The sequence below is a fragment of the Trachemys scripta genome, chromosome 1 (assembly GCF_013100865.1).
Source record: "Trachemys scripta elegans isolate TJP31775 chromosome 1, CAS_Tse_1.0, whole genome shotgun sequence".
Classification (NCBI taxonomy): Eukaryota; Metazoa; Chordata; order Testudines; family Emydidae; genus Trachemys; species Trachemys scripta.
Window position 1 is genome coordinate 61,635,281 of NC_048298.1, and position 27,660 is coordinate 61,662,940.

Consider the following 27,660-nt stretch of genomic DNA (forward strand, 5'->3'; position numbering starts at 1 on the left):
CTCACCCCCTTCAGCACCCCAGTCTCCACACCACCTCCTACACCCCAAACCCCTACCCCAGGCTCAGCTCAGAGCCCCCTCCCACATTCTGAACCCCTTGGGCCCCATCCCAGAGCCCGCATCCCTTACCGCACCCCAAACCTCTGTTCCAGCCAGGTGAAAGTGAGTGAGGATGGGGGAGATCAAGCGACAGAGGGAGAGGGGATGGAGTGAGCAGGGCAGGTCCTTGGAGAGGGGGAAGGGCCAAAACAGAGGGCGGGGACGGGGCAAGAATGTTCGGGTGTGTGTGATCAGACGGTAACCCTAGGAGCAAATGCTGGTAATTGTTTTTCCAAATATCAGTACTTTCAGTTTCTATTGTGAAGAAGAGCTTTTCCTTTACTACTTCTGGTTTCAATTAGCTAGCAGGTGCAAAGAGAATATTTTCTTCATTTGGACTAGTTAATTCAAAGTTGAAAACTGACTGGGAATAGAAAACAAATAGAAAAGAAAAGGTTGGTTTCCTCTTCCAGTCTATGAATAAAAAACATGTGAGAATGAGATCTACTAATTCTACAAATGTGAAGTTGATGGGGCCAGATTTTCAAAGGTATCTAGACACCTTAACATGCAGATAGGTGACTAGAGAGCTTTTCAAAAGCACCTGAAGTTAGACACTTCAGGAAATCCCACTGGGACCCTATCTGCATCTTTAGGGAACTAAATATCTTTACGCAGGGGTCACATGTTTCGTATCTTGTGTAGGCTAAGCTTATTGCACTCAGCCGGGGCTTTTTGCATCCCTCCATTGTAGCCCACAAGCTGTGTGTCACTTTCGCATCCCCCTCTTTCAGGAAATCCTTGCAATTTATCCCCCTATGCCTGGGGTTCTGTCTCTCCCTGTCACATGCCAGGATCCTCCAATTTTCTCCTCTCACTACTAGGGTCTTTGTGCCTCATTCCCTCCTCCCCCGCATACCAGGGTCTCCCTTTCTCCCCCCCCTCCCCCGCCCCATGCTAGGGGATGTGTGCATGCCCCCATCCATTCTCCGCATCCTCTACTGCCAGAATTCAGGTGTCAACATGTTAAACTCTGTTGAGAGAATGTGCAGAGAGAAGTTGAGTATTGTTATGCCGGAAAGCTTTAATGGTGCCATCAACCAGGTCTTTGAGCTATAGACAGTTGCAGAGGTGCTTGAAGCAGGGGCTATGCTCACCAGATGGCAGGAGCTCCATGTGTCCTTTATTTTTTTCCCCCTTTCAATTTTCCAATTTTCTAAAAATCAATAGGATTGTGGCATTTGATGCCTAGAATATTCCCTGAAATTTTGGAATTGATCATATGTGGCATTCAAATGTTATCACTTGACAGACAGCAAGCAGTGCTGTTGAGTTGATTGTAAGGAGTAGACACGTTTTTGGCTCAAAAAATGGCCCCTGTCCCCTGTTGACCAGAAACAGTCAGTTCAATTCACTAATTACAGTTAATTCCTCCTTTGTATAATAAATCAGTTATATTTTGAGTTTAAAACTGTTTTGGTAAACCTTTTTTTCTGATGTATCCACCAAGTTTTAAGGTAGTTTTTCTTTAACTAATAACGATTTTAAAATGCTGTTTTTGTGCATTTTTAATTCTAATTTCCATTCAAATGCAGATTGACACAAATCCCAAGTAAAAAATTATCCTATAGTAAATAAGACATTTGTCATTCACCATTTTCTAACATAAGAAATTTAAAAATTAAGAATCTGAGTAAATATACAATTGCTTAAATAAATGCAAATAGATGCACTGTATCTTCCTGGTTAACAAAAATAAGTGCCAAATGTAGTGTAAAAAGGATATATATATTTACCGTAGAACCTCAGAGTTACGAATACGTCAGGAATGGAGGTTGTTCATAACTCTGAATACAACATTATGGTTGTTCTTTCAAAAGTTTACAACTGAGCATTGACTTAATACAGCTTTGAAACTTTACTACGCAGAAGAAAAATGCTGCCCCCCCCCCTTTTTTTTTTAGTTTTTACATTTGACACAGTATTTGCTTTTTTTTGGTCTTGTCTGCTACTACCTGATTATGTACTTCCGGTTCCAAATGAGGTATGTAGTTGACTACTCAGTTTGTAACTCTGATGCTCGTAACTCTGAGGTTCTATTGTAGTTGCAAATCAGTGTTTTATTTGTTATACCAAGCAATGAGAATGAACTGTTCTTTAGGAAAGTAATTAAAAAGTCCAAATGCAAAACAAAATTAAAATTGATTATTTAAATGCAGGTTTCCTGCTTGCTGATTTACAACACTTTTTAATATTAAATCAATCCATCCTAATGATAAATGCAACAAATGGCAACTTCTAAGAATGACTGAAATACAATCAATATTTAGGTGATTAGACCCATGTAACCATATCTTTCTGCTTAAGTATAAGTTGTTTCTTAATTTTTTTTCTTAAGACTCTTAACATTTAATATTGTCATTCATTTTATTGACTTAGGCTCTAAACAAATGAATACTTAAGCATGTGCGTAATTTTCAGCAAACAAGTAATCCTGTTGATTTCAGTGTGACTACTCATGTTCTTAAAATAAACAACATGCCTAAGTCTTTGAAAAATTGAGGTCTTAGGGCCCTGTCATGCAAGGTGTTGAGTGTCCTCATCACCCTTTGACTTTAACAGTTCAGGGCACTCTGAAACTTTCAGGACTGGGCCCTTATAGAGAATCTAGTGCTGTAGGCGTTATTTACAAAATTTACCACTGCCAGTTATAAGAGATTATTTTCTTCTGTAGTATTCTGAATTCCTCCAACAGGACACTATCTGGATGGTTACTAAATATCAATTGCAACATTGTAAGATTTAGAAATTAAAGAAATACTAATACTTTACTGTGATTTTTAGTTATGATCAAAAAGCTTTTTCATTGTCTATATTGGGTAGACAATAGGTGGACCTTGGGCCAAATCCAGACAGCTGGACACTTTTGAATGGGCCACAAAATCTTCTTATTTGCTTATTGTCATAATTATTGTTGTTTTTATATTATTTTCTCTGGAGTCTGGACCTTGACTAAACCTTGACCAAGAAATTTGAATCTAGACAAAAAAAATTGATTACCATTTGTCTATATTTTATAGAAGTTAAAGGAGATATCCATAAAATTGTATAAGTAAACTTAACTATGATGCAAAAGGTTGAGATGCACAGCTAGAATGTTTTCGTGTTAAACTGTTTTTGTCTTTTTCTTTTGTGGTTAAGAATCTCCCAGCGAAAATTCCCAGAGTTTGACTCAGTGCTCAAAGTCTCTGATTGGAGTGAAAAGTTGACAATGCCAACCCCCGAGAAGAAATTTATTTATGTTGTTTTGCCTTCTGGACATGGTGCTCACTGTATGTTTGTATACTCGGTTAACCATTTGTTAATATTGCAAAAACTCTCATCTTTCCCCTTTTGCAAAGTGTAACATATTTAACTGACATAAAATCAGTTTTCAGTAAATTTGAATTAGTCAAAATTATAGAATATTAAATTAGATTTTTAGTTATTTATCTTTTGACTATGAGCTTACCCATGCATGTACAGCAGTTTAAAAAAAACCCAATAAAATGGATAAATCATTATTTATATCAAATTACAGTAAGGGGTACCATGGCATGAGATAGTCGTGATGGGAAGGTGCAGAAGGCTCTATAGCTTAGAACCACAGTTTTCAAAAGTTTATTACTATTATCAGGTGCTAATTTGAGAGAACTTTAAATGAGGCTGGATTTCTAGAGGATAGGTGCTTGAGCTGACAGCACCATGGGTTAGCTTTTTTGGGGAGCTGGTGACAAGGCCTTCAACTCTAGATTTTGCTTCCATCCTGTTGGTCAACATTGTTGGATCAGGGGACATTGGTGTTCACATTTTGATTTTTAGGGTCTTTGGTTGTTAACCTTTGAAATATTTCATATATAGCAAAATACAACTGCAGTGATAACTTTTTTTTTTTTTTTAAAGACGTCTTAACCCCCCATAAATATAATATGGGGAAAGGAAAGTAATTGGTACAGGATTAATGTGTTCTGGTTTCTTAAGAAACGTATTCAGTGGACAGAACACTTGCATTTATTTTCATATGGGTTATGTTACAAAGTTTAAACTTCTAGTTTTAAGGCTTTTTTTCCCCCAAATTTAATACTTAAATCCCCTAGAAACTGTCCAATCAAAGGATAACTCCAGAGGTTTTTCTTTTAATTGCGTGAAATATATTGTAGAAAGCTGTGTAGCCTAGGGGAGCAAGAGGTTTTTCCCATGTCTTTTTCAGTACCATAGTCCCCCAGATTTGAGATATGAGACATCTGCATTGCTTGCCACAATTTTTATTTTTTTATTTTATTTTTAATTTTTTTTGTTAAATGAAGCTTCCTATTTCAGATAACCAAAATTTAGCACCGCGGGGAATTGAAGCAAATAAATAAGCAAATTCTATTTTCATACTGAATTGTATTTTTTTTCTCTTAAGTTATTTATTGTTCTACACACTTATTTTTCTTTGTCCATTATTAGATTTGCAAACTGCCATACAAACTTTACTTGAAAAAGGACCTGGACTACAAGATGCCAAACAATCACAGTTCATCGCTTTCAGAAGGTAGCAGAGCATGTATGCAGACTTTGAAAGAACTCTTGCTAGCATATTTGTTCTAAAAATGTCTAAAAATTGAGTAAAAGAGACTGGTGGTGGTATTGGCAAAAATAGGCCAGTTATCTTCTCTCTCTGGCTTAGATTTTTTTTTTTAAATGTGGAATGTTGATAGCTTAGTTTTCTACTGCTAATTTATGTGGTTCCTTTTGCACTATGTACTTTGCCCGAAACTATCCACATGGGTGTTGGATGTTCATGTTCATCCTGGGGACAAGTAGCTCTCTGCTCAAGGTGCTTTGAGGACATCAAAATTTCACATGCCAGTTGTAGCAATCGAGTGATAACAAGCTGTCTTTCAGACTTGAATTGGAACAGGGTTCCTTATTCAATTTCTGACTCCCAGCTTGTACCCTTGACCAGCTTTATAATCTAATGAAGATGATTTTAGGTCTTCTAAATTCTTTATGATCTATTTTTCTTTCTTCACGATCTAGTCTCGTGTTGATCTTGTTAAGCTGTTCTAGTGCTAAGCAAATAATCATTCTCTACAAGCTTAATTGTCTCTTACCCACCCATATCTCAGCTTTTCAATTTTCCATATTACATTACAAAACATCATTTTGTAATTTTAATTTTCCAAATAATTACTAGAGTATTCATTGTACACACAAACTAATCTACACTAGGCATGCTGTTGCAAGGGGTCGTGGTCTTATTTGTCTTTTCAGCCAGATCTGTTGCTCCTAAGATTGGTTCATTGCCTGGGCACATTTCTTTAGATTGCAATTGCATTTTTACTTATTTCTAGACTGTGTTAGTATCTAAGTGGCTGGTAGTTTAAAATCCCCCTCCAAACTCCAAAACCTTTTGCCTAGTGCAAATGAGACACAAAATCAATAGTTGAGAGGGGCTTTATTTCTGACTTTGCTTCAGGTTTCTTGTGTGACCTTGTGCTAATCATTTAACCTCCCAAAGTGGGATAATATCTGCCTGACTCTCACAGGAGTGCTGTGAAGCTAAATTAATTATTTGTAAAATGCTTTGAGATCCTCTACTGTAAACCATGTAACGAAAACTCAGTATTAAGATAAATTGTTGATTTAACATCCAGTAGGAACCAAGCCTGCAGCATTAAATTGTAAAGAAAATTGATCTTATTCTGATGCTTTTCTTGGGGATGTCTATGGAAATTTGGAGTTGTAAAAACCCCAAATTCTAAAGCAGTAGTAGTGATTTATGGATATTTTACCTATATTTTATTTATATTGTGAACCCAAAGTGGCTCTGAAGTTGTTTTTAATTTCTCTGATCTGCTTTGAAGAGGATCTTGCAGAATATTTATCATCACACCTAAATCCTGTAAATTCTAGCACACAGTTATTGATTAAGCTCCATTTAAATGTATTATTTAGCAAATCTTGTGGGAACATAATCTGCAATGACAAGTTTTTAAGAGTTCTTAAGATCTCCAAGTTTCCAGAAAAGAAACATTAAAATGCTGGACTCCTTTTAGTTCCAAAGAGTCTATGGACAGGCAAGCACTAATACCTGAATATACTAATTCTTGTTTTGCTGTGCTGTCTTGGAAGGAAACCCAATTTACCTAGGTATATTTTGCAAGCTGTTTGCCTTACTTCTGCAATTAAAATAAAACAAAACTGCTCTTTTGCAGCAGCATCTTTTGAACTACCTCTGGATTAAAACACTTTTCAGTAGAAGATTGTCACTGCTAAAAATGTGTCCTCTTTCAGTTTGAACACGCTTGTTTCTAGATAAATGTTCATTATTCTTTGTACATGCCTTGTGTTGCTAAAGCTGTGCCTCTTTCATGTTTGTAGGCAAGATTGTGATCTAATAAATGAACTCTGTTGTCAGCACTATTCAAAACATTTAACCAGGTAAGACAATGTTTTGAGTCTAAAGGTGTATAGTGTGTATACATTGCCTTTCCTCTCTGTATCCATCTTATTTTATGTTTTAAAATTGTTTCACACAAGGGGCAAAATTCTAAATACACTACATGAAAATATTTTAAACTTTTAAAAATTGGTTTTAGATATAATGTCTTTGGTGATTGTACAATGCCTTGTTTGGCATGTCCTCTAATTGCCACCTAAACAGCCAGCAGAAATGAGCATAAAGATTCCGTGACATATCTGTAAGTTTGATGAAAACCCCTGGGTCGTGGCTAGTGACCCTCTCTCTCGTTAAAAGAGGTGTTCATGTCCAAAAGCCAAAATTTTTGTGAGGAATTGCTGATCATTAAAGTTGATCTGCAAACAGTTTTTTAAAAAAAATTGAGGTAGTGCTATTTTTTTGTTGCTGTGACAAGACATGCCTATCATACTCCTGCCACTTCCACAAACGCAGACCACTTTGAGACCTTCTTATTGACAACGTTAGCATATACTTTATTTACAGCGTCTCAGTCCCTCCACCAATACAGATCAGTGCATCAACACCTTTGCACTGTTTTCCAGCTTTCTGGTCTCTCTCCTGACAAGGGTTGGATTGAAGTTCCTCTACTCCGAGAACTCCCCTAGAAGGCTCCCCTAGCTGTCTCTCTCTCTCTCTCTCTCTCTCTCTCTCCAGCCCCCTTCCTCTTCCAACACCTCTTCCTGTGCTCTTTTAACCCCTGTTATTAGGCCCACTTGTTACCAATGAGGCCCTCCCTGAGGAAACCTAATGGGTGCTGATAGTGACCAGAGTCCTGAAGCAAGGTCCAGCTCTCAGTACTCTGTCACAGCTGCTTTATGTTTTTAAAGAGGTTCTGAAATGTGTGTTTTATACTTTTTTACCTTAGAAATATGAGCAATGTCAAGTGTGGTCTTCCTTGTTTCTTCTGTAGGTCTTTTTGGAGAATCTTAGAGATTCAACACCTTAACTGAAGGGGTGGGTTGCTGAATCTTTAACCTTTCTTCCAAATTTTTGCCACAAACTAAAAAAAAAAAAAAAAAACCAAAAAACCCCCACTATTTAACTTCAAAGTAAAAAAAGTAAGCTGCAAATATTTGGGGCTTTTTAAAACTGGGCATGTGCCTTTTTTTTCTTCTTGGCTTTACGGTGTACAAAGAAGGCATTAAAGACTTTTTAAATGTTTTTTTTTTTTCCCCCCAGCCCCTCTGTTAGACACATCAGGAATGTCAAGTTTTTCCTCCTTTAGTTTTTCTGGAGGATGTTTCAGATGTCTGAGCGATGTTTTCAACAACAAAAGTTAAATAGTCTGACTGAAAATCCTTTTCTCTTTCAAGAACTTAGCCTTCATTCTCTACTTTTATGGCGTCAACAATTGCTAAGTTTAAGATTTTGTCCTGGTTATTTTTAGTAAAAGTCAGACAGGAAGCGAGCAATAAACAAAAATTCACTGAAGCCTGTGAACTGTCCTTGACTTGTACTAAAAACAACATGGCGACGGGGGGAGGGTGGAACTGATAGCCCAAGTGATGGGTTGGCTCTGAGCCCTGCTACTGGGGGTTTGTGTGGGGAGTGGAATCCAGCCCCCACCATAGCCACGGGAGCTGAAGCCGAACAAGTCATGGAGGTTCGTTACAGTGACGGAATCTGTGACTAAATCTTATCCTTACATTGCACTTGTTCTCCAGTCACCATAATCTTTTAAGAAATGTAGGATCTACATTTTTAATGTCAAAGACTGCTGGGGGAGGGGAGTCAAAATGCTTTGACTTTTTTTACTCATAAAAACCCAGAATAGGGTGCAAACTATATATTTTTTCCCTTTGCAATTTACTTGTACTTTTAATTGCTGCAATACTTACTTACAATCATGATATGGCTTTGCAGAGCTCCTTGGGTTTCAAGATCTGGAAGGCTCTCGTGGTTTTTTTGTTTTTGTTTGTTTTTAAAAAAGACCCATCCTTTCTATCTTCTGATTTAAAATGTGTATGTGACTTCAACTTTTGTGAAACATTTTCTTCTGGCACAGGAGTGCCAGACTCATTCTGTGCAGTGGACTGAACTCCATTTTTAATTGACTTGGGGCCAGGGTATAAATTTAAACTATAGATTAAGGGTAATAAATAGTTTTATCTCCTGTTGGTATAAGTGAGAGAGAGGACTGCATAAATTGCTTGGGTAGATTATGATCTCTGTGTAGTAACCAAACTTCTAATTATTGTTTGTCCAGGGGGAAAATATGCTCACCTTTTAGGATGATTCCTGTTCCTGCTCATTGCCCCTCTTCCATCCCAAACCACCTGCCTATCTCCTCTCATTACTTGCCTTTCTTCTCTGTGCATTGCATTTCTCTCCTGGAGGCAAGTCCCTTCCACTCCCTTCTCTATGCCAGCTGCTAAAATGATCAGTTACAAAGTAGTCATGACTTCAGCATTAACCCTTCAGATAGTAGGAAGCAGGAGAGTTCTTACCTCTTGGAGCCATCACTTCAGATGGCCCTTCAGAAGCGAACACTGCATTTGTTTATATTTGGAAGGTTATCTTCACAATCACGAAGGCTAGCAATTTTATTTTTAAATGAAAGCTTAGTGTGCATATCTGAATTGGTCATATCAGCCATACAAATACATTGAGTGAGTTGCAAATAAATATTTATTTTATTTCAATTTTTTTCCCCTCCTGATTCAGAAACCATAAAAATCGACTGGTGTTCCAATGTGATGACAAAATTTGTTCCACGAGGAATGCCTATCTCAAGGACCTTCTTCCAAAAAATAACACAGCTTGCACAAGGGAAAGTGACTCTCAGAATCCTAATCAATGTGAATGCAGAGGGTGTTGTAGAAGAAAAGCCTTCTTGAGTGGACAAAATCTACCTGGTGATCTTGGGGGCAGTGCTGAGGATGACAGACGATTGTGCAATGGAGAAATATTTTTCATAACAGATGTATGTATTATTTTGAAAGATTAATAATTAATTGTTAGGATTTACCACAAAATTGCATTAGCATCCCCGTTTTCACTTTCCTGCTGAGGCCACCATTGCTCGTGAGGGGGTTAGAGGGTGGTCCCATCCCAGAGGGGGATGAGGAGGTGGTAGGCTGGTTCTATCCTGGGGAATATGGGCATGGGGCAGTCCTCACTAATGGCCAGGGCAGGGATTGGGGCTTGGCTCATTCTGCGCTCAGCTCCAGCTGCTGCTGCGGTTTCCTATCAAGTTGGTGCTGCCAACATGGGAATTAGGATCCTTGGCCTGGCCCTGCCCCACAGTGGCCCCTGCAGGCCTGAGGTAGATACTGCAATGCGGGCTGGAAAGAGATATGAGAAGTCTGGGAAGGGGCAATTGGTCCCCTGCCAGTAGTAAATGAGGCCCCTGCAGGTAGGGACAGCAGTCAGAAACCAGATCTTCTGGGGACTAGTAGCAGGAGTGGAGACAAACCTGAATAAAGGACAGCAAGTTATTTCCTCACAAGGTGTTTGTTTTGAAATAGGGGAGGAGTCAACTGAGACTTCTATCATCAAATATGCTTTCTTTGGATTAAGCCTATTGTGCAGTTATACTGTTATTGAAAGAACTGGGTCAGTTAATATGATTCCATAGCTACAGCCCTTAAACTGTGTACATGTTGATCTGATTTCTACTACAACCTGGTCATGAAGTCTCCTCACATGCTGGTTCTATAGGATGTAGAAGTCGATAAGTGTCGTTTATTGACCATCAGCAGCACGTATGGCTCCAAATTCACTGTGGTGTATGAGGCACTGAAGAGAGAGTGTCAAATAAAGCATGCATGGGCCAGAACTATTCACACATTTCAGGTAAGAACTGCAATTCAGCACAGTTATGTCAACCAGTAAAAAGCCTGACTGCAGTGTTGCTCTGTAATTTCAACGGAAAGATTTGGTTTCAGGAGCACCCTTAAGACATAAAGTCCTTGAATATGAACTTAGGAACAACTTTGGGGTGTGAGGGAAGGAAGTGGTGTGATACTGGCTCTTTGGTTTACCCTCCCACTGGGATTAGCTGAGTAGCTTTGCAGTAAGTCTGAATGAAGGCACTCATTGATCCAATGGAAATTAATTTACTATCCAGTAATACTTAAAAAAAAAAATAAGTTACACAAGTTGACTAGTCTAAATCAAATTCCATGATAGACATCCAGTATTATGAAGCATTAGTTAGTCCATTTTCTGTAGCCAAGTGGGATGTGTGAATGTAGTTGACTTGTTTTGTTATTGTGGACATGGAAACAAACATGTGGACGTGGAAACAAACTGCCATTCCTATGAGAAACTAAAACTTTGAGAATTTAGGCAAAGAAGAGTCTCCTTCATTTATAGACTTGTACAGAATCTTGCCTTCTAGTACAACTTTGTCTACATACTAGTATGCACCTATGTAAGTAACATAAAAAGTACAGCCCAAAATTCATGCCCATACTTCTGTAGTTAACTGATGGCACTTCTCTAGTAAGCCTTTGTTTCTTGTTATTTTAAATACTTTTAAATTAAGAGTTCTTAAAAATCTGTGTGTGTGTGTTTCAGGGTTCAGAGGAAAGAACAATTGTCTATGTAGTCGGGAATGCAGGCCCACAGCACTGGCAGCATGTATACACAGCTGTGACTCGAGGATGCTGCCGGGTCTATATTGTGGCTGAAGAGTCTCAACTCAGGAAAGCAGTTACTACGAAGAGCTTTCCCAGAAAAACTCGCTTACAACAACGTTTAAGAGAGACCTTTGCAGAAATGAGTGACTCTCCAGAACAAATGTCATCTCACCTAAAGGGTTGTTGGCAAAGTCAAGGGCATGATACTCAACCTGGTCCTATTTCAGTAACTGAGGATATTCCCCTCTCTTCTGTACCTGTTGAAGATGACTTCATCAAAGCAGAAGAGCCTGCAGTTCTTAATGACATACAAACTAATAATGGACAGTGGAGTACTGCTGAACTGGCCAGTGCAGGTAGTGAGACTCCCGTTAAATCAAATGGATGTAAAAGACCAGGCAGTTTTACGGATAGTTTTGAAAGTCCTTCAAAAGTTACAATGGTAAGAAACCCTTTAAAGACTATTTAAAATAAAACTTTTGCATAGAGCTGGTTGAGAATTCTTCAGCTAAACATTTTGGCAGAAAATGCAGTTTCATCAAAACCAAAACTTTTTGTGGGAACATATCAGTTTAATTAATCTTTTGTCGGGAAAGTTTCCTCAGGTCTCATATGGAATGAATGAGAGGATGAAGCTTGTCATACAGTCTGAGTAATTAATGGTTACTGTTTAAACTAGTTATGATCTTAGAAGTAATATTTGATAAATTGTTATTGATCGCACTGGCTCTTTGACTTGCTCAAAATGCATTAATAATTGATGGCTATAAACAACAACAAAAATTGTAGGGGCTGACCTGTGCAAAAGTACAATATTAATATAAACCATGCAGACTTCTTTTATACACATTAAATTATACTAAAGATAATTAACATTTACGAAGACAGGCTCTCCTGGGGTTTGCCACTTGTATATTGTTTTTTGAAAATAATTCTGAACTTCCTCTGTCATTAATGAAAATCTTTTTTTGAAAATAATCCTTGTGTTGCATAGTAACACTTTACTATATTTTAAGTGCTATTTCTAGGTCTCATCACTCTCTTCCTGTTTGTTTGACAGGTAAATAACGAAGGCTCGCCCCTTGCGTCAACCAGACTTCAGAATCTGACTTTGAGGAGCCCAACTCCCAAGCAACTTTTTGGACCTTAACAATCAAGTACATTAATTAATATGACACTTAAATATGTTATACAACTCCAAATAAGGTCTTGGAACAGAGAAATAAAGTCCGCGGGATCGGTCTTAATTTTTTAAATATGTTGCAAGTTTTTTTAGGAGCATCACTTTTAATATTCAGAATTTAGCTTGTGTTTAGCAGAAGATATGGCCAACTTTTTCTTGAAGGCTAAGATGTCTGTATATTATCTTTTTAATGTAGTTGAACAAATAACTTTGAATAGAAGCTTTGAGGTCCTAAAGATCTGTTGTTCAGAAGAAGGGAATTTCTTGGCCCACAGTATTTAAGCCTATATAAGTTGCTGATGCAACACAAAGTATTATGGTTTGATAATGGCCGTCAGTTCATACCCATGTATTTTGACTAAAGACTTACTTACAATGCAGATTTTTCTTCTGTACCCATCTCCTCTAGGTAACTTCATGGAAGTTTGGGTGTGATAAATAAGTACTAACTAGCCTATCACCACCATACAGGATCATGAAGTTGGGTCAAATCTTGCTCTGAACAGATTGTAATGAAAAATAGGGCTCTTAAAGTGTGGTCAAGTGCTAAATGTGAATTCCTTTTAATATCCTGGCTAATTACTTGGCTTGATGCACTGGAAGTTTCCAGATAGGGAAAATGTGCAAATTTAAACTTCTGACTGACTAATATATACTGAAATTTGGATGGCTAATATTTGCCTAGCACACTGGGGTCTTGGTTCATGACTGGGACTCCTAGGTTCTGGAATAATACTTTGCATATTTCATCATAGATTATTTAAAATCCCAATATTTGCCTAAAGAGGCTTGCATTTCTTGTCTTAGCTACACTTGTGGTAGACATACTTAAAAAATAAATTTATTTTTTAATAACAAAAAATTAAAATAAGATCGTGAAATGTGGTATCTCTGCAATAGTTTGTAAATATGCTATTTTTCCTGCAAATACCATCTCGTTGTTAAGAATATTGTCTTTAAATCACTGTTTATTCCATTTTATACAGTTTTTTCCATACAAATATTTGCAAGTTTGAGTTCCCAAAATCCATACATAGACGATAAATATCATGCTATTAAAGTATTAAATTTGTACAAAAATACTTTACAGTTTAATACTTATTTGTTACAAATAAAAATACATATTTAAGTGACTCATGAACTTTCTGTTTTTACATGACTTGGGGTTAAATTTCATATTGACTGATCTTCTGGCAGTGCTGAAACATGAATGAAACATTACGCTTGTGTGTGCAGGGCAGGTGAGCTTGTTCATATAAAGGAAAACAGTATGGGGGGGATAGTCTTCCTAAACAATTTATATTGACCCAAAACAAATCTGGTTGTAAGATAATTGATTAGATATGAAGACTCTACAATTAATATACAAATTCAGTATCTTTATATTCACCAAATAACAATAATTACCAATGACAACTTGAATACTGGAACAAATCAAAGCAGCTGCTGGTGAGCATTAAAAGCAACTGGCAGTATTTTATTGCTTCAAGAGGGCTTGGTAGGAAAGAATTTGTCATATATTTGTAAAATGTATTTACAATTCAAATTTCTAAAAACTTGTAAGGGTAAATATGAGAAGGCTGAAAACAAAGCCTTTGTAAATGGACTTCATAAATCTATTAGTAACCCTCAAGAAACTGTTTTATTAGTAAATAAAAATTTAGATTTGTATGTCCTTGTATGAATCATTCTCATTTGAATGGATTTTACATCAGTCCTCCATTGCTACTAGTAGTTGATATAATATAAACATTTCCACTTGACTGTTTTTTAAAAAAAAACCTTTAATTTGATTTACTTCTATTCAGTAATCCTCCATCAGAAGTTTCCCACTACCTAAAACATTTCTGCTTGAAATGAATCTTAAAGTTCCAAGACACATCCCGTCTAGTACTTCCATTGCATAGGGAATCACGTAACTGCTAATAACATTGTAGCACAGTTGGGCAGTACACTTGACTACCACACACTGCAGCTTCCTACGTGCATCTTTGCTAAAACACTTGAACAGCACTTAGTGTGATGGCTGCACCCCTCATGCTGCAGCAGAGCAATGGTTCACAAAACACTACTCTAACAGTATACCCCCATCTCATGATCCCCCTCACTCAGTAGCCAGCTAGCTTTATTAAAAAAAACAAAAGCCAGACACCTGTGGAAAAAGACTAATTCTATTTTTTCTGCTCAAAAACGAATGATGTGGTTAAGACAGGAAGGAGCAATTCAGTCTCTTTTAAAGGTCTCCCTTTCTGCTACTTCAGGAAAAAAAAATAAGGCCATTAGCCATTTTCTTTACTCAATATCATTCTGACATCAGGCTTAGTTTGGAATGGCACTACTCAGTGGCCATCACATTAAAACCAAACTCAATTTTTAAAGTAATCCATGAAGTAACACGAGCCTTGAGAGGGATAGTCAAACCCTCTGGGCTTTTTAATGCCACATGACATCTGTGCCTCAAGTGTCACAGAAATCTGAAAAGGGGATTTAGCACCATATATTGTCTTTCATTTCGGAGTGTCCCACTAAAATAACTTGTTGCTATATTGTGTTTGTAGGATCTCGTGTCTCCACACTAGCAGTATGTCCGGTTTGTTGAAGGAAGGCATTATTTTGGTCATTCCATTCACCACCTGCTAAAGTTTGTTGATCTGAGGTCGCCTTCTGAGAGGCCAGTGGGTTTCTGCTAATAACCAGTTCCAGTTTATTGCCAGATTCTGCTATGAGAGGCACAACTAGACAGCAGTCAAAATCTCTGGTACGAACATGATTTACCTGAAAGGTTTAAAGTGTTGGTTTAGTTTTATTACTGTTTTAGATTTAGAAAAGAAAGCAACATAACACAAGTATCTAAGAAACACAGATGTTCTCTAAAATATGACTAGAATATGTGAGTGGCCCTGTAGATGAAGTACACAAAGTACAGAAAAGGCAACAACATGGTTTAAGGAGAACAGATAACTTTTTTCTAATCTGTATTTACCATATTGCACTTAATGCTAGTACATATCATGTGGTCATGATTATCAAATAAACATGACTTATTTCTCACTTGCACTAAGTTCACAAATATAAATGTAACAGACTATTTCTAACATTTCAGTCCTCTTAAGCAGGTTTTCCCAGAATTGTGTCTATGAATAATTAAAACATTTATATTGAAAGTGGTCGGAGAGAAAAGTTTAAAAAATAATTTCCAACTCATTTTAGACTCTAGTTTCAAAATAATTGTTTGGAGTAAGTTCTGCTAATGTGGTGGTTGGTATCTGGTGAGAGCAGGCACTGCACTGATCAGATATGTGACTGACTACTCATTTGTAGACCACACAGCAATATCTCAAGAACAATGAGCACCACAAACTGAGGAAGAACATACCACAGGAAAGTTGGAAATTTCTGCTTGACAGTAAGCATTTGTTACTCCTGCGGGAATTCTGTGCATGTGCATAATTTATGTCCCCTGCAGAAAAATGACTACTCTGGTGGCTTCCCTGTGAGAAAGTCATGCGACCCTCCCCAGCACTATGTTTCAGATGCGCAGGGCAGCCAGCAGAGAGGTAGATCACTGGGGGGCGGGGAAGACCTGGCTGGTGGCACCTACCCTGTGCTGGGCTCAGCTGCGGAGGACAGGACTTTGACTTCCTCTTCCCCTGCATGGCATCTGGGGCCAGGTCAGACCCACCCTCAGATTTCTCCCGCAGTTGCAGGAAGCTCTGCAAACTCTTCTCTTCCCCCACCCCTCCCACTTTCTGCACCCATCGCTCCTCAGCTGCAGGGGGAGGGAACCCTGTGCAGGGACCTGCTCCCTCATCTGCCCAACCCCTGGGCAACCAGACCCCTCATACAGAGACCTTCCTAACAAGCCTCTCCCCACCCCCGCACTCAGAACCCTCCCAATGAGCCCCACTCCCCCTGCACCACCCTGACAAGCCACCCACACCCAGATCCCCACCCCACTGAGCCCCACTCCCACAGCATCTGGTCCACCACATACAGACCCCCCCACACACACACCTGGTTGAGCCCCAACCACATTCACCTGGACCCCCCTGCAGAGTCCCATTATCATTGCATCCAGATCACCCCGCTCCCAGATTGCCCCACATAGAACCCTCTCAACCCACACCTGGACCCCCCACACACATCAAGCCCCTCCACACTTGGATCCTGCCCTGCTGAGCCTGCCTGCCCTCACCTGGTGCACCTGACACAGAGGGGCAGGGCCCCGAGGTGTTTCTGGGGTGGCCCAGTCATAGCGCTGTGTCAGGGTTGGGTGCAGCCTCACCACTGAGTCTGTGTCCTGGGGCAGGGGCAGCTGCAGAGTGATCTCCCACCTCTATGCAGCCAGTGGCCTGTGCTCCCTAATGCCATGCTGGTGCCTCCACATTTGACAAATAACATTTGCAGAATTCTGCAGCATTTTAAAATACTGTGCGCAGAATTCCCCCAGGAGTAATTTGTACACCGCCTTGTACACCGTGTTTTGAAGTATCTGACTTCATAAAATAGTGTTATCTTGGCTTTACAGAAAATCTAACTTAGATATTTTTAGAGTTTAAAATGTGTTGGTACTAACTTTTCTTATCTGGATGTCTGACTTATTTCCGTTAATTACTATGAAGCAGGATAACTGAGATACACACTATTGTACCAATAAACACATTTTAAAACTTTAAAAAGTTGCACTTATTTTCTAGAGGGTGGTATAAACAGAATATGGGTAATATGGTCATTCAAAACAAGTGACAATAAAAACATTATACTCTGTTAAACATTTTATATATAAATCCCATACAACATTTATCACATACACCTTTTACAAAGAAAACTGTATACAAAGTATGGATAGTGTTACCTGTAAAAGTCTGTCATATGGCTTCAAACCACCTAGATCCCCAGGTCCAGCTGGTCTAATGTTTTTAACATATACGCCTTTTTCCAATAAACCATCTGAGACACTGAATCCAAAGTCCTCTACGTCTGACTCCTTGTACAAAGTTACCTGTTGAAATAGTTTAGAAATAACAAAAGGAAAAGATTTTCCGCATTTCTGCACTGCTGCATATTATCACAGGTTTTTCTCTAAATGTTTATTTCATACTAGAATGATCATTTCCCTATTATTTTGCATTTCTAATTTGGAATGTCATTAGTGAAGTTCTTTTTGGAAAACTGTTAGGAGAATATGAATAATGTTTTTGTATATTTCAATAATAATCCTGAATCACCTCTTGTTAATCAACTTTTTTAACCTGTCTCCTTGGACATATTTTCTAGCCTTTTTCTGTTTAGTTTCTCTGTCATCTTATTTTCTGATTGCCCAGATCATTAGATACATGAATTAGAATGCTTTGCTAATCAGTTTTGTTATGTACCCAGCAGCTTTAAGATGTAGTACTTGTGTGTAGGCTAAATAACTGTGTGCATAGCAAACAAGCAGGTTCTGCTGTGCCACTGACTTCAATATATGGGAGGCTATACAAAAGTTTGAATTTCCCTGATCGAGGAGGGGAAAACAGTGGCGAGAGCCTCCTTACAGGTAGCTCCTGGATGCGGCTGATTCTGCAGCCAGATCTATGGTCACAGTAGTGACCATGCACAGCAGCTCATAGTTGCCATTGTCAGGTTTTCTCCAAGGGGCACAACAAACCCTCCAAGATCTCCCCTTTGACGGGTCCATGCTCTTTTAGGAGCAAACCAATGCTAGGCTCCATAGGTTTAAGGACTCTAAGGTGACCCTGAAATCCCAGGGGCTATATACTCTAGCAGTATTCAGGAAGAATTACAGGCCCTAACAGATTGTCAGTTATTTTTCCCAGCCAGCCAGGAACGGCAGAGGCAGAAGAACAGACATAGATCTCTTTCGCCGGCCTCAGGAGGGCTGATGCAGATCGCCTCCAGACTCCCGGGGAGCTTGAAACACTTGTTTTGATGAGATGCTCGAGGTTGACATCTCAATCCTCACAATATCAAATCCAGTTACTCCTCTTTTTTCAAACCACCTGACCCACTTCTTCAATGCCTGCATCCACATTACTTCGGACTGTTGGGTACTTAGCTCAATAGAAGTGGGATATACCCTCCAGTTTTTGTCTACCCTGCCTTACTCCCTCCCTCCCTTTTCACAAGCAACTATTGGAACAAGAGGTCCAATCCCTCCTTCAGGTGGGAGCCATAGAAGAGATTCCGCGTCACTATTCCCATTACTTCCTAATTCCAAAACCCAAGGATGCTCTCAGATCTATTCTAGACCTATGTGGTCTCAACTGCTATCTCAAGAACTTAAAGTTGCACCTCAATGACTGGCTAATCAAAGGCCAGTCCAGAGCTTAGGCGTAATCCAACAGCCATCTCATACACTTGACCTTGGCCCTAGCCCTACTGATAAACACACAGAAACCCACACTTATCTCAGTGCAGAGGACAGAGTTCATCAGTGCGGATTTGGACTCCATCCAGGCTTCCGGAAGACCGGTTTTGGGCAATTCACAGTCTTGATAAAATCCCTCCAGACTCATCCAATCACAACAGCTTGAAAATGTCTGCGTCTTCTGAGTCACATGGCATCATGCACTTACACAGACTGCGTCTCAGACCTCTCCAAATCTGGCTGGACACAGTACATTCACCTTTGCGGCATCATCTGGATTGGTGTTCACCATCCCTGCTCAAGTCCTCAGTTCACTGACTTAGTGGCTGAACCACCGCGTGGTCTGTGCGAGAATGCCCTGTTCACAGCCCCCAACCATCGATGTCTCTGATGTGTCAGCACTGAGCTGGAGAGCCCACTTAGGGTCCTTCAGGATTCAAGGCCTATGGTCCCCAGAGGAGCTCTCTCTTCATATCAATGTCAGAGAGCTCAGGGCAGTCCATCCTCTTAGGCCTCTCGGTAGAGAGCCCTCTCCTGCTGCCGGAACACTCGGACCTGATCTCCTGTGATCATGATTGGTATTACACCCGGATCTCAGCTCTCTTCATTAGACAGCCTGTAAGCTCCATAGATGGATCTTGAGGAGCAAGCACGCTTGGAGCAAGTCTGTAGAGTCCTGCTAGGCATTAGAAAACCTCTACCAGGACCACTTACATTGCAAAATGGAAACGATTCTCCATCTGGTCCTCCTAATACTGCCCAGGCAATCCTCATTGCAATTCATATTGGAGTATCTTTTGCTTCTGAAATAATAGGGTTTGGTTGTGTCTTCAAGCAGCCATTTCAGCATTTCATCCCCAGGTCGACAACCGGTCTGTCTTTTTGCACAACATGGTTAACTGTTTTCTTAAATGCTGGAGAGATTATACCACCAGGTAAGAGAGTCGATTCCACTCTGGGACCTAAATCTCATATTGTCAAAGCTTACCGGTCCCCTGTTGGAGCCGCTGGTAATGTGCTCATTAGTGCACCTCTCTTGGAAAGCGGACGCCTCAGTAGCCATCACCTCAGCCAGAAGGGTTTTGGAGATCTGTGCCCTCACATCGGAACCCCCATATATGATCTTCTTTGAGGATACAGTGCAGTCAAGCAGTCTTTCTGCCAGCTGCATGCGAACAGAGAGGAACAGTGCCTACACTCTGTGGATGTTAGATGTGCCCTGGCATTCGACATACAGAGAACCAAACTGTTTTGCAGATCAACCCAGCTCCTTCCCATCTCCACCAAGAGGATTTCATCCTGGATTACATCATGCATTCATGCGTGTTACGAGCTGGCCGGCGTTCCACCTCCAGCTAACCTGACCGCTTATTCCACAAGATTGCAGGCCTCCTTGGCCACCTTCCTAACTCAAGTCCCTATTCAGTACATCTACAGGGCAGTAACCTGGTCTTTGGAGCAGAGATTCTCGATGCACTATGCCATCACATAGCAGGCCAGAGACTATGCCAATTTCAGCCACACAGTCTTGCAGTCAGCTTGTTCTTGAATTCCAAACCCACTGGTTCCATAATTTTGAATTTCATAGATTTTAAGGCCAGAAGAGGGACTATTAGATCTTCTAGTCTGATCGGTATAACGTGGGCCATAGAATTCCATGCAACTACCCTGTATTGAGCCCAATAACTTGTTTGACTAAAGCACCTCTTCGTGAAAGGCATCTAGTCTTGATTTGAAGGCTTCAAGAGATGGAGACTCCACCACTTCCTTTGGTAGTTTTGTTCCAATGATTAATCATCCTCCTGGTTAAAAAATTGTTCCTTTTTTCCAATTTGAATTTTTTCTGGCTTTAATTTCCAGCCATTGGTTCTTAGTATGCCTTTCTGTAGTTCAGCGACTCCCACAATTCTGTGATAGTATGAAGCAAGAGCCAAAAAATACCAAGGTCAAGACGGCAGTGGCAACATTAGCAAAAGATACACTAATACCATTGGAATGGATTTTCTTTCCCAAGGATACATCCAACAGAAGGAATTTTGAAGCTTCCTTGGCTACTCTCCGGGCATCCCCACCAGTGACCTGCTTTGCAAGAGCCACAGTGACCTGGCTGGATGACCTAACAGCCCTAGACAAGAACTATCCTGACTTCAGAGAACTGGATCAGACTGCAAAAACAGAGATGGCAGCACCATCTCTTAAGAGCTCACTATGACAACAGGCTGTGCTCTGGCCTGATGAATCAGGAGACTATTTTTTTGGATCTGGTATTGGAACCTCCACTGCATCTTCCAGTGAGAAAGGACATCCTTCACCAACGTCCCATCCTCCATTCAGACCCTGGCAGTATCTAGCTGGCAGCTTGGCTGTTGAGAGGGAAGTGCTAATTGCCCTTGGATTCTGCTGACCTCCAGAAGAACTTTAATGCTAAAGGCCTATTCTTCCATCTGGGAACAGTACAGTTCATATCAAGAAAACAGAAACCCGAAGGACACTGGTATCACAGCTATGCAGGACAGTATGGAAAAGGGACTTCAGCCCAGCACTATATAGCCCATCAGGTGTCAACCATAAGCACTGTTTTGCACCCAGGGTCCTTGGTCTTGTTAGATGACAGTCCTCAAGTTTGAAGATTTCTCAGAGCAGCTAGATTTGCAGTCAGACCAACCTTTCCTAAGTGGGGCCTGCCACTTGTGCTAAAAGCCCGAACTGCCCACCCTTTGCTTCAGTGACAACACTCACACCATTCTACCCATCCATTAAAACCTGCTTTTTGGTCATTCTCATGTCTACTAGCTGAGTCTTGGAGTTAGCCATTCTATCTATCCAGGAACCACGGTGTTTTTCAATGACAAGATGGTTCTAAGGGTGCTAGGATCTCTTACCAAAGGTGAATTTATCATTCCATGCTTCCTAGAGAGCAGTGCTTTCATCATTCTGTCCAAATCCACAACACCCTACTGAAAAGCTGTGAGATAATCTGGACGTAGGCAGAGCACTAAAGATATACCTCAAGCACACCGAATTGATCCATCATTTTATTTGTGTTCTTTGACTCAAAGTGCCAAGGTCTTCAGGTACCCACACTATCCCTGGCAGATAGATTAAATTATGCTTTCTGGAGGCATCAGGCGAACCTGAAGAAAGCAAAGCACACTCTACAAGATCCCTGGGAAAATCATGTGCAGAAAAATCTTGTACTTTGACTGAGGAAGTCGGTAGGGCAGCAATATGGTTGTCCATCAACACATTTATTAAATATTATAAGGTGGACTTTCTGTCCTCTGCAGAGGCCTTCTTTGAAAGGAAAGTAGTGCATGTGGTGATCAAAGAAAACACAAAAACAACAACAAAAACCAAACTTGTGCCATTCATGAATTTACTTAGGAGGCAAGATTTCTCTATTTCAGTCTGTTTCTTTATCTGTCCCTATTTAATGTTTACTGCTTGCAGCTTCCCCTATGAAGGATTAAAGGATTGGAAAATATGCCTTTTAGAGATAGAAGTCACTGCTTAAACTGAAGCTTAATCTGTATATTTTATCAAAGAGAAGGTTAAGGGGTGACTTGATCCCAATCTGTAAGTACGTACATTGGCAACAGAAATTTAATAGAAGGCTCTTCAATCTCGCCAACAGAGGTATAACACGAACCAATGACTAGAAGGTGAAGCTAGACAAACTCAGACTAGAAATAAGGTGCACGTTTTTAACAATGAGGGTGATTAATCATTGGAGCAATTTACCAAGGGTTGTGGTGAATTCTCCATCCCTGGACACTTTTAAATCTAGATTGGATTTTTTTAAGAAGGGATGCTTCAGTTCAAACACAGGTCTTGGACTTGAAGCAGGCATTAATCCTGGGAAGTTCTATGGGTCTGGGGTATGCAGAGGTTTGGCAGGATTCAATTTAAATCAATAGATGTTGGTAAATGTCAATTTCAGCTGACACTGAAAATGATGGGGGGGGGGGGAATCCATCGATAAGTCTGAACAAGAGCAACCTCCCACTCCCACCCCATGCACTTGTAGACATCAGGTGTCACTGATCCTACAGCAGCACAGGAAGCCCTCTGCAGTCCTGCTGTCACAGCCCCACTCATTCACCACCTGAGAGTGCCAGTTCTCTGCTCTGCCTTGCCAGGCCTGCACCCTTCCCCACAACTTGCACCTGCTGGGATGAGGTGTCACTGGCCCTGCAGAGAGCCTTCTGCAGCCCCACTTGTTTGTTCACCAGCCAAGAGTGAGGGGCCATCCCCAGGCAGGAACTGTTTAGCAGCGGGGTGGCCTTCCCCATGGCAGGGGGATCATCCGCCTCCTTGCAGTCCTGCCTGGGGGTCTCTGCTCCATCAGGCCAAGACAACAGCCTCGTTTGCACCTAGTTAGCTTGGGCCCCCTCAGCTATGCAGTTCGCAGGCCAGTTAGTCTATCACACATAACTTACAATTTGTTATTAAGATTATTGTGACTAATCATATTCAAAGACTTTGTACATTGCTTTTGGAATGGCTCTTCTGGAGGGAAGCCGGAGAAGGGGGCATAGCCTGCATGGGCTGTGGTGCAATGCTGCACTGCCGCTGAGTAGCCCAACAGTATTGTTGGAGATGCTGGGCTGCAGAAAGAAAATTATCGGGTAAGAAATTCCTCATTTTCCACAGGGTTAAAGAGCCCTTTAGTACGTGACATTTTCTTTCTATGCAGGTTCTTCTACACCACGATCAAACTTTAGCTGGCTATAAGGATTCATTTTCATGTACTACAAGTTGCTTTGAGACTTTGGAAGGGATTCTGCTGCTATGAGACGTATTCTTTCATACTGCAGGCTCTTGCTGACTCCATCTAACTTCTCTAGTGACCTCAGGATCTACAGAACATAAGGGATTTGCTTTTTTGCACCGAAGGCTGTTTCTTGTTGTGTCAATACCTTTATATTCTTAACTCTTATTTTAATAGAAGTTTAAAAAATAGAGGAAAGAGAATGAGTTTCTCTAAAAAACAAAGTGGCAAAATTACTACTATTGACTTGGTGGTCATTAAGCTGTTGAAAGGCAATATTCTGCAGGTAGCTTTCTTTTGTTATTTGGGTTATAGGATTTTTTGTCCTGAGATATTGGGAATTGGGAATATCTGAAAAATTCCCAGAAAAGATCTGCTGTCTGAAATCTTTTGCTTTGTATTTAAGATTCATTATGAGCAAAACCTTTTTCACTCAGGTAGCTCAGTTGCAGCTTGCTTACTTGTCACTAAACTGGCTTATCTGAAAGGTGCGCTATTGTTGATAATGAATATATCACCTAAGCTATTTTGTATTGTTTTAGGGAGTAATTTTGATCATAACTGTTCGGAAGTTTTGGCCTCGGTAGAAGATTCATTAGACTTTTAAAATTGCATCAGTAGATCAAGAAAACACAAAATCTGAGATGGAAACTTAGGAAATATTATATAGGAAATTAAATATTCACAAATTTTAAGTAGAAACGTATGAAGTCATGAGTCCTTAAAGAAGCATCTGTTTCTATTTTTTCACCCTGAGTTCTGGGAAAACGTCTGGATTTTAATTTTTTACATCTAGAGCAGATTGAATCAGCCATTCAAATTTCTCAATTTGCTTGTAATTTTAGGCAGACGACTATTGAAAATGAGAAAGTTGAAAAATTACCTGATGATTGTTAAATTCTTTTGCTGTCAAAGGGACTAGAATAGAGTTGTGTGAAACTTTTTTTAAGAGAGTCCCCTGCGGTTTATAGAAAAATGAATCCACATACTTATCTAGTCAATCAAGGGATTAATTATACTTGGGTGCTGATGTAGCAATACATTATCCAGCTTAATTAAGAGTTGTTTATTACTATCTAAATTTTTTTTTAAAAGAGCTGGAATGATAGTGTTTAGATTCTGATGTGCTTTTCTCATTTAATTTTAATCAATTGCTTAAGAGAACCTCATTGCATGAGAACAATAATACAATGTAGTTGTGTATAATTGATAATGAGGTTTACATTAAGATTTATTTTACGACCTTGATCTTTTTTACACATTCACAAGCTGAGGACAGAGGTTGTTCTTGTGACCTTATTCAGAACCTTGCAGGGTGAGGCCCTGACTCGGCTGGTCCGTAGGAACTATCGCAATATATATGTTAAATAATAATTCTTCTTAACCTGGTGTTTTCTTTTTCCTGACTTAACAGTGACAAGGCCACATATGCATGGCTAAGCAGTATAATTAAAACAAATGCCTGTCATACCCATTCGGGCTTCCACTCTAAATAGTTTTAGCCACTCCACTTCATGGTCCTTCTCCATCTGCATCATAACTGGATTAGGGTTTTTTTGCAAGTGTGCTATAGCAGTGGGCTTTTTCATCAGTACAGTACTACGTTATTATTTTACAAGTGAAAGTGGATTGACTAAGCCCTGGTCTACACTGGGGTGGGGGTGGGGGGATCGATCTAAGTTACGCAACTTCAGCTACGTCAACAATGTAGCTGAAGTCGACGTACTTAGATCGACTTACTGTGGGGTCTTCACTGCGGTGAGTCGACTGCTGCCGTCGACTCTGCCTGCGCCTCTCGCAGCGCTGGAGTACAGGAGTCGACGGGAGAGGGCTCGGGGGTCGATTTATTGCATCGAGACTAGACGCGATAAATCGATCGCTGCCTGCCGGTCCGGCGGGTAGTGTAGACATACCCTAAGAGTCCAGTTCTGTTAGCATCATTACCATCACACAATGGCAAATCCAATACATGAGACCTCTGTCTGCTAATCCTGTTTTGGATTGAAGTTAAGATGTGAGCCCTGATCTACAAGTCATAAATGCCCTGATCTACAAGTCATAAATGCCCTGATTCAACAAGGTAGATGGACATGGCCCTTTATGGCTCTGATTCAGCAAGGTACTTAGAATGTGAGTAGTCCCATTAAACTCAATGCAAATATTCTTGTGCTTAAGTTAAGCACGTGCTAGGCACCTTGATGGATCACAGACTTAATGGGCTGTGTCTAAGCTCCCTCAAAGACTGCCTATCCAATCACAATTTTCCAAAACAGATATGGTTCCCCAAGTGTATGCAGCTGGCCCAGACTCAGACTCTTGCCTGCAGTGGGTAGAGCATTTTCAGTGGTAAGCTTCTTACTTAGAAGGCTTTTCTCTGCCACAGCTTGTTCAGATCCAAATCCAAGAACCACCTTTTTACATCAACCCACAACTAGAGTTGGTGAAAGATAAAGAGAAAACAAACACATGTACATATTAGGGGCGGGGGGTATGAAAATATTGCCAGTTAGGGAACACTCACCCTGCCAACTTTAATTATTGCCTAGGTAGCATCGGGGTGGAAAAGCTCAATATGGCTCATTCCTCCAGATCCTTATGTCTTCAATCTAATTGTAGGCATTTCTCCATTCATAGATCTCCTGCTCTGTTCCTAGCTTACTTGGCATGCTAACTCCTGGATCAGCTTCAGTTCCTTTTTGTTGAAGGAAATGAACCATCAGGGAGACTATGAACCTTATTTACTTTGACTTGAAAAACTTCAACTACAGCCTTGTGTATTTACATAAGGCAAAGATTGTTGTTCTATTTTCTCTTTCAACATTCTTCCATTGAACACTTAATAAGTACAGCTTAGTTCAGGACTGACTTGTACTCTCCCTCTCTCCTCTTTATTCGTAAGTGACAGTGGGAGAAAAAAAGTAGAGCAATACTTAAACTCCCATCAAAACAAAAGCAACACTGTTGTGACCTTAACAAAGGTTTTGTTCTAGTAATGTTTTGTTTTATTGCACTGCTGCATAGCAAAGCCAATAAATATCAACAGTGAAAGCCACTGGTTCTGTGTGGAGAATCATTCCTATAATTCTTCTATTTACCCTCATCATGGTTTGATTAATAGATATGGGCAGGAATAGTGAATTTAATTTTGCTACCTGGCACACAATATTCTGTATGTGTCTCACGACCGCATTTTTCAAGCCCCAGAGAGAAAAACTCTCCCTGGGGAATTTGCATCTTCTGTTGCAATCCAGAACTTTGAGATAATATATCTCAAATTTTAAAATAACCACTTGACTGCCTTTTTCCTTTTGTTACCTCATGGCACTTTACATTAGGTTCTTGGGCCAAAGGACTTTACCATTAAAAATATAAATGGCCTCCTCCCTTTTTTAAACTGGCTAGTAATGCCACAAACTTCTGACACACAGCAAGTATTGCCTACAAAAACACCTGTTGCTACAGAGTATTCATGTCAGACATTTTTATGCCAGATGCTATTTTGTGCTGGAATCCAACACTTTTGGCTATTGTGCTACCTTCCAACCATTTGGTGTTCCTTCCGCCCCGCCCCACCCCCCCTTTAGAAGCTGAGAATGTTTCTAGTATATTTTTCTCTCAATAGTATAAATAAAAAGTGATCAGTACCTAGGATCACTGAACTAATGGGTACAATCACGGCAGAAAGAGAAAACAGCAGGTTCATTGCTACGTCAGATGAAACACATGGAACCAGATTAAGAGTTGAGAAAATGATTTACAAAGACAAGTGTGACAAAATTAAAAAAGGATAGCACATGATGTGAAGAAGAAGGCTTTCAGTGGGCCCCATTGACTTGGGTGGACTAGATTGCAGGATTCGGTCCTTGGAAGTTTTTACAAAAAAACAAGATAAACATTTTAGGAGGGGGATTGACTTGTAAATTTTGAGAGGGGGTGGGGTGAGGAAATCTTGACAGAAGAGGTAGATAGTACTAGGAAACTCAACAACTTTATTTCTGTGCCGAGTGGAAAAACATTCAGTTATTCTATCTCTATTCAGAAAATGTAACAGTTATAGCAATAAAAAAAATAATAGAAAAAATAGCAGCTGAGGGGAGAGAAGGATGAAGGACAGGGACTTAGGGGTAGCAAATGGAATTAAACACCCAATAGCAGAAGTCTGACTCAGCAGCATGATGAAACAAATTCATCGTTGAAAAGGAGGAA

General features: G+C 40.1%; 2 protein-coding genes across 11 annotated transcripts in view; one reads left to right on the top strand and one right to left on the bottom strand.

The window, feature by feature from the left end:
* Nucleotides 1-13,162, top strand: part of HELB (DNA helicase B) — a 35,263-nt gene extending 22,101 nt beyond the window's left edge. Inside the window, exons 7-13 of the mRNA XM_034770886.1 lie at nt 3,241-3,371; nt 4,531-4,615; nt 6,448-6,507; nt 9,212-9,470; nt 10,208-10,342; nt 11,069-11,572; nt 12,191-13,162. Of these exons, the coding sequence (XP_034626777.1) occupies nt 3,241-3,371; nt 4,531-4,615; nt 6,448-6,507; nt 9,212-9,470; nt 10,208-10,342; nt 11,069-11,572; nt 12,191-12,280 (1,264 nt within the window). The 3' untranslated portion in view covers nt 12,281-13,162. The remainder of the gene's footprint in view (nt 1-3,240; nt 3,372-4,530; nt 4,616-6,447; nt 6,508-9,211; nt 9,471-10,207; nt 10,343-11,068; nt 11,573-12,190) is intronic.
* A 1,670-nt stretch (nt 13,163-14,832) lies between these two features.
* The window catches only part of GRIP1 (glutamate receptor interacting protein 1), a 544,307-nt gene continuing 531,479 nt past the window's right edge, over nt 14,833-27,660 (bottom strand). For all 10 annotated transcript variants that reach the window (XM_034770827.1, XM_034770872.1, XM_034770797.1 and 7 more), the window contains 2 exons: nt 17,169-17,315; nt 14,833-15,088 (listed from right to left, as the gene is read on the bottom strand). In XM_034770827.1, coding sequence (XP_034626718.1) covers nt 14,855-15,088; nt 17,169-17,315 — 381 coding nt within the window. In that variant the 3' untranslated portion in view covers nt 14,833-14,854. The remainder of the gene's footprint in view (nt 15,089-17,168; nt 17,316-27,660) is intronic.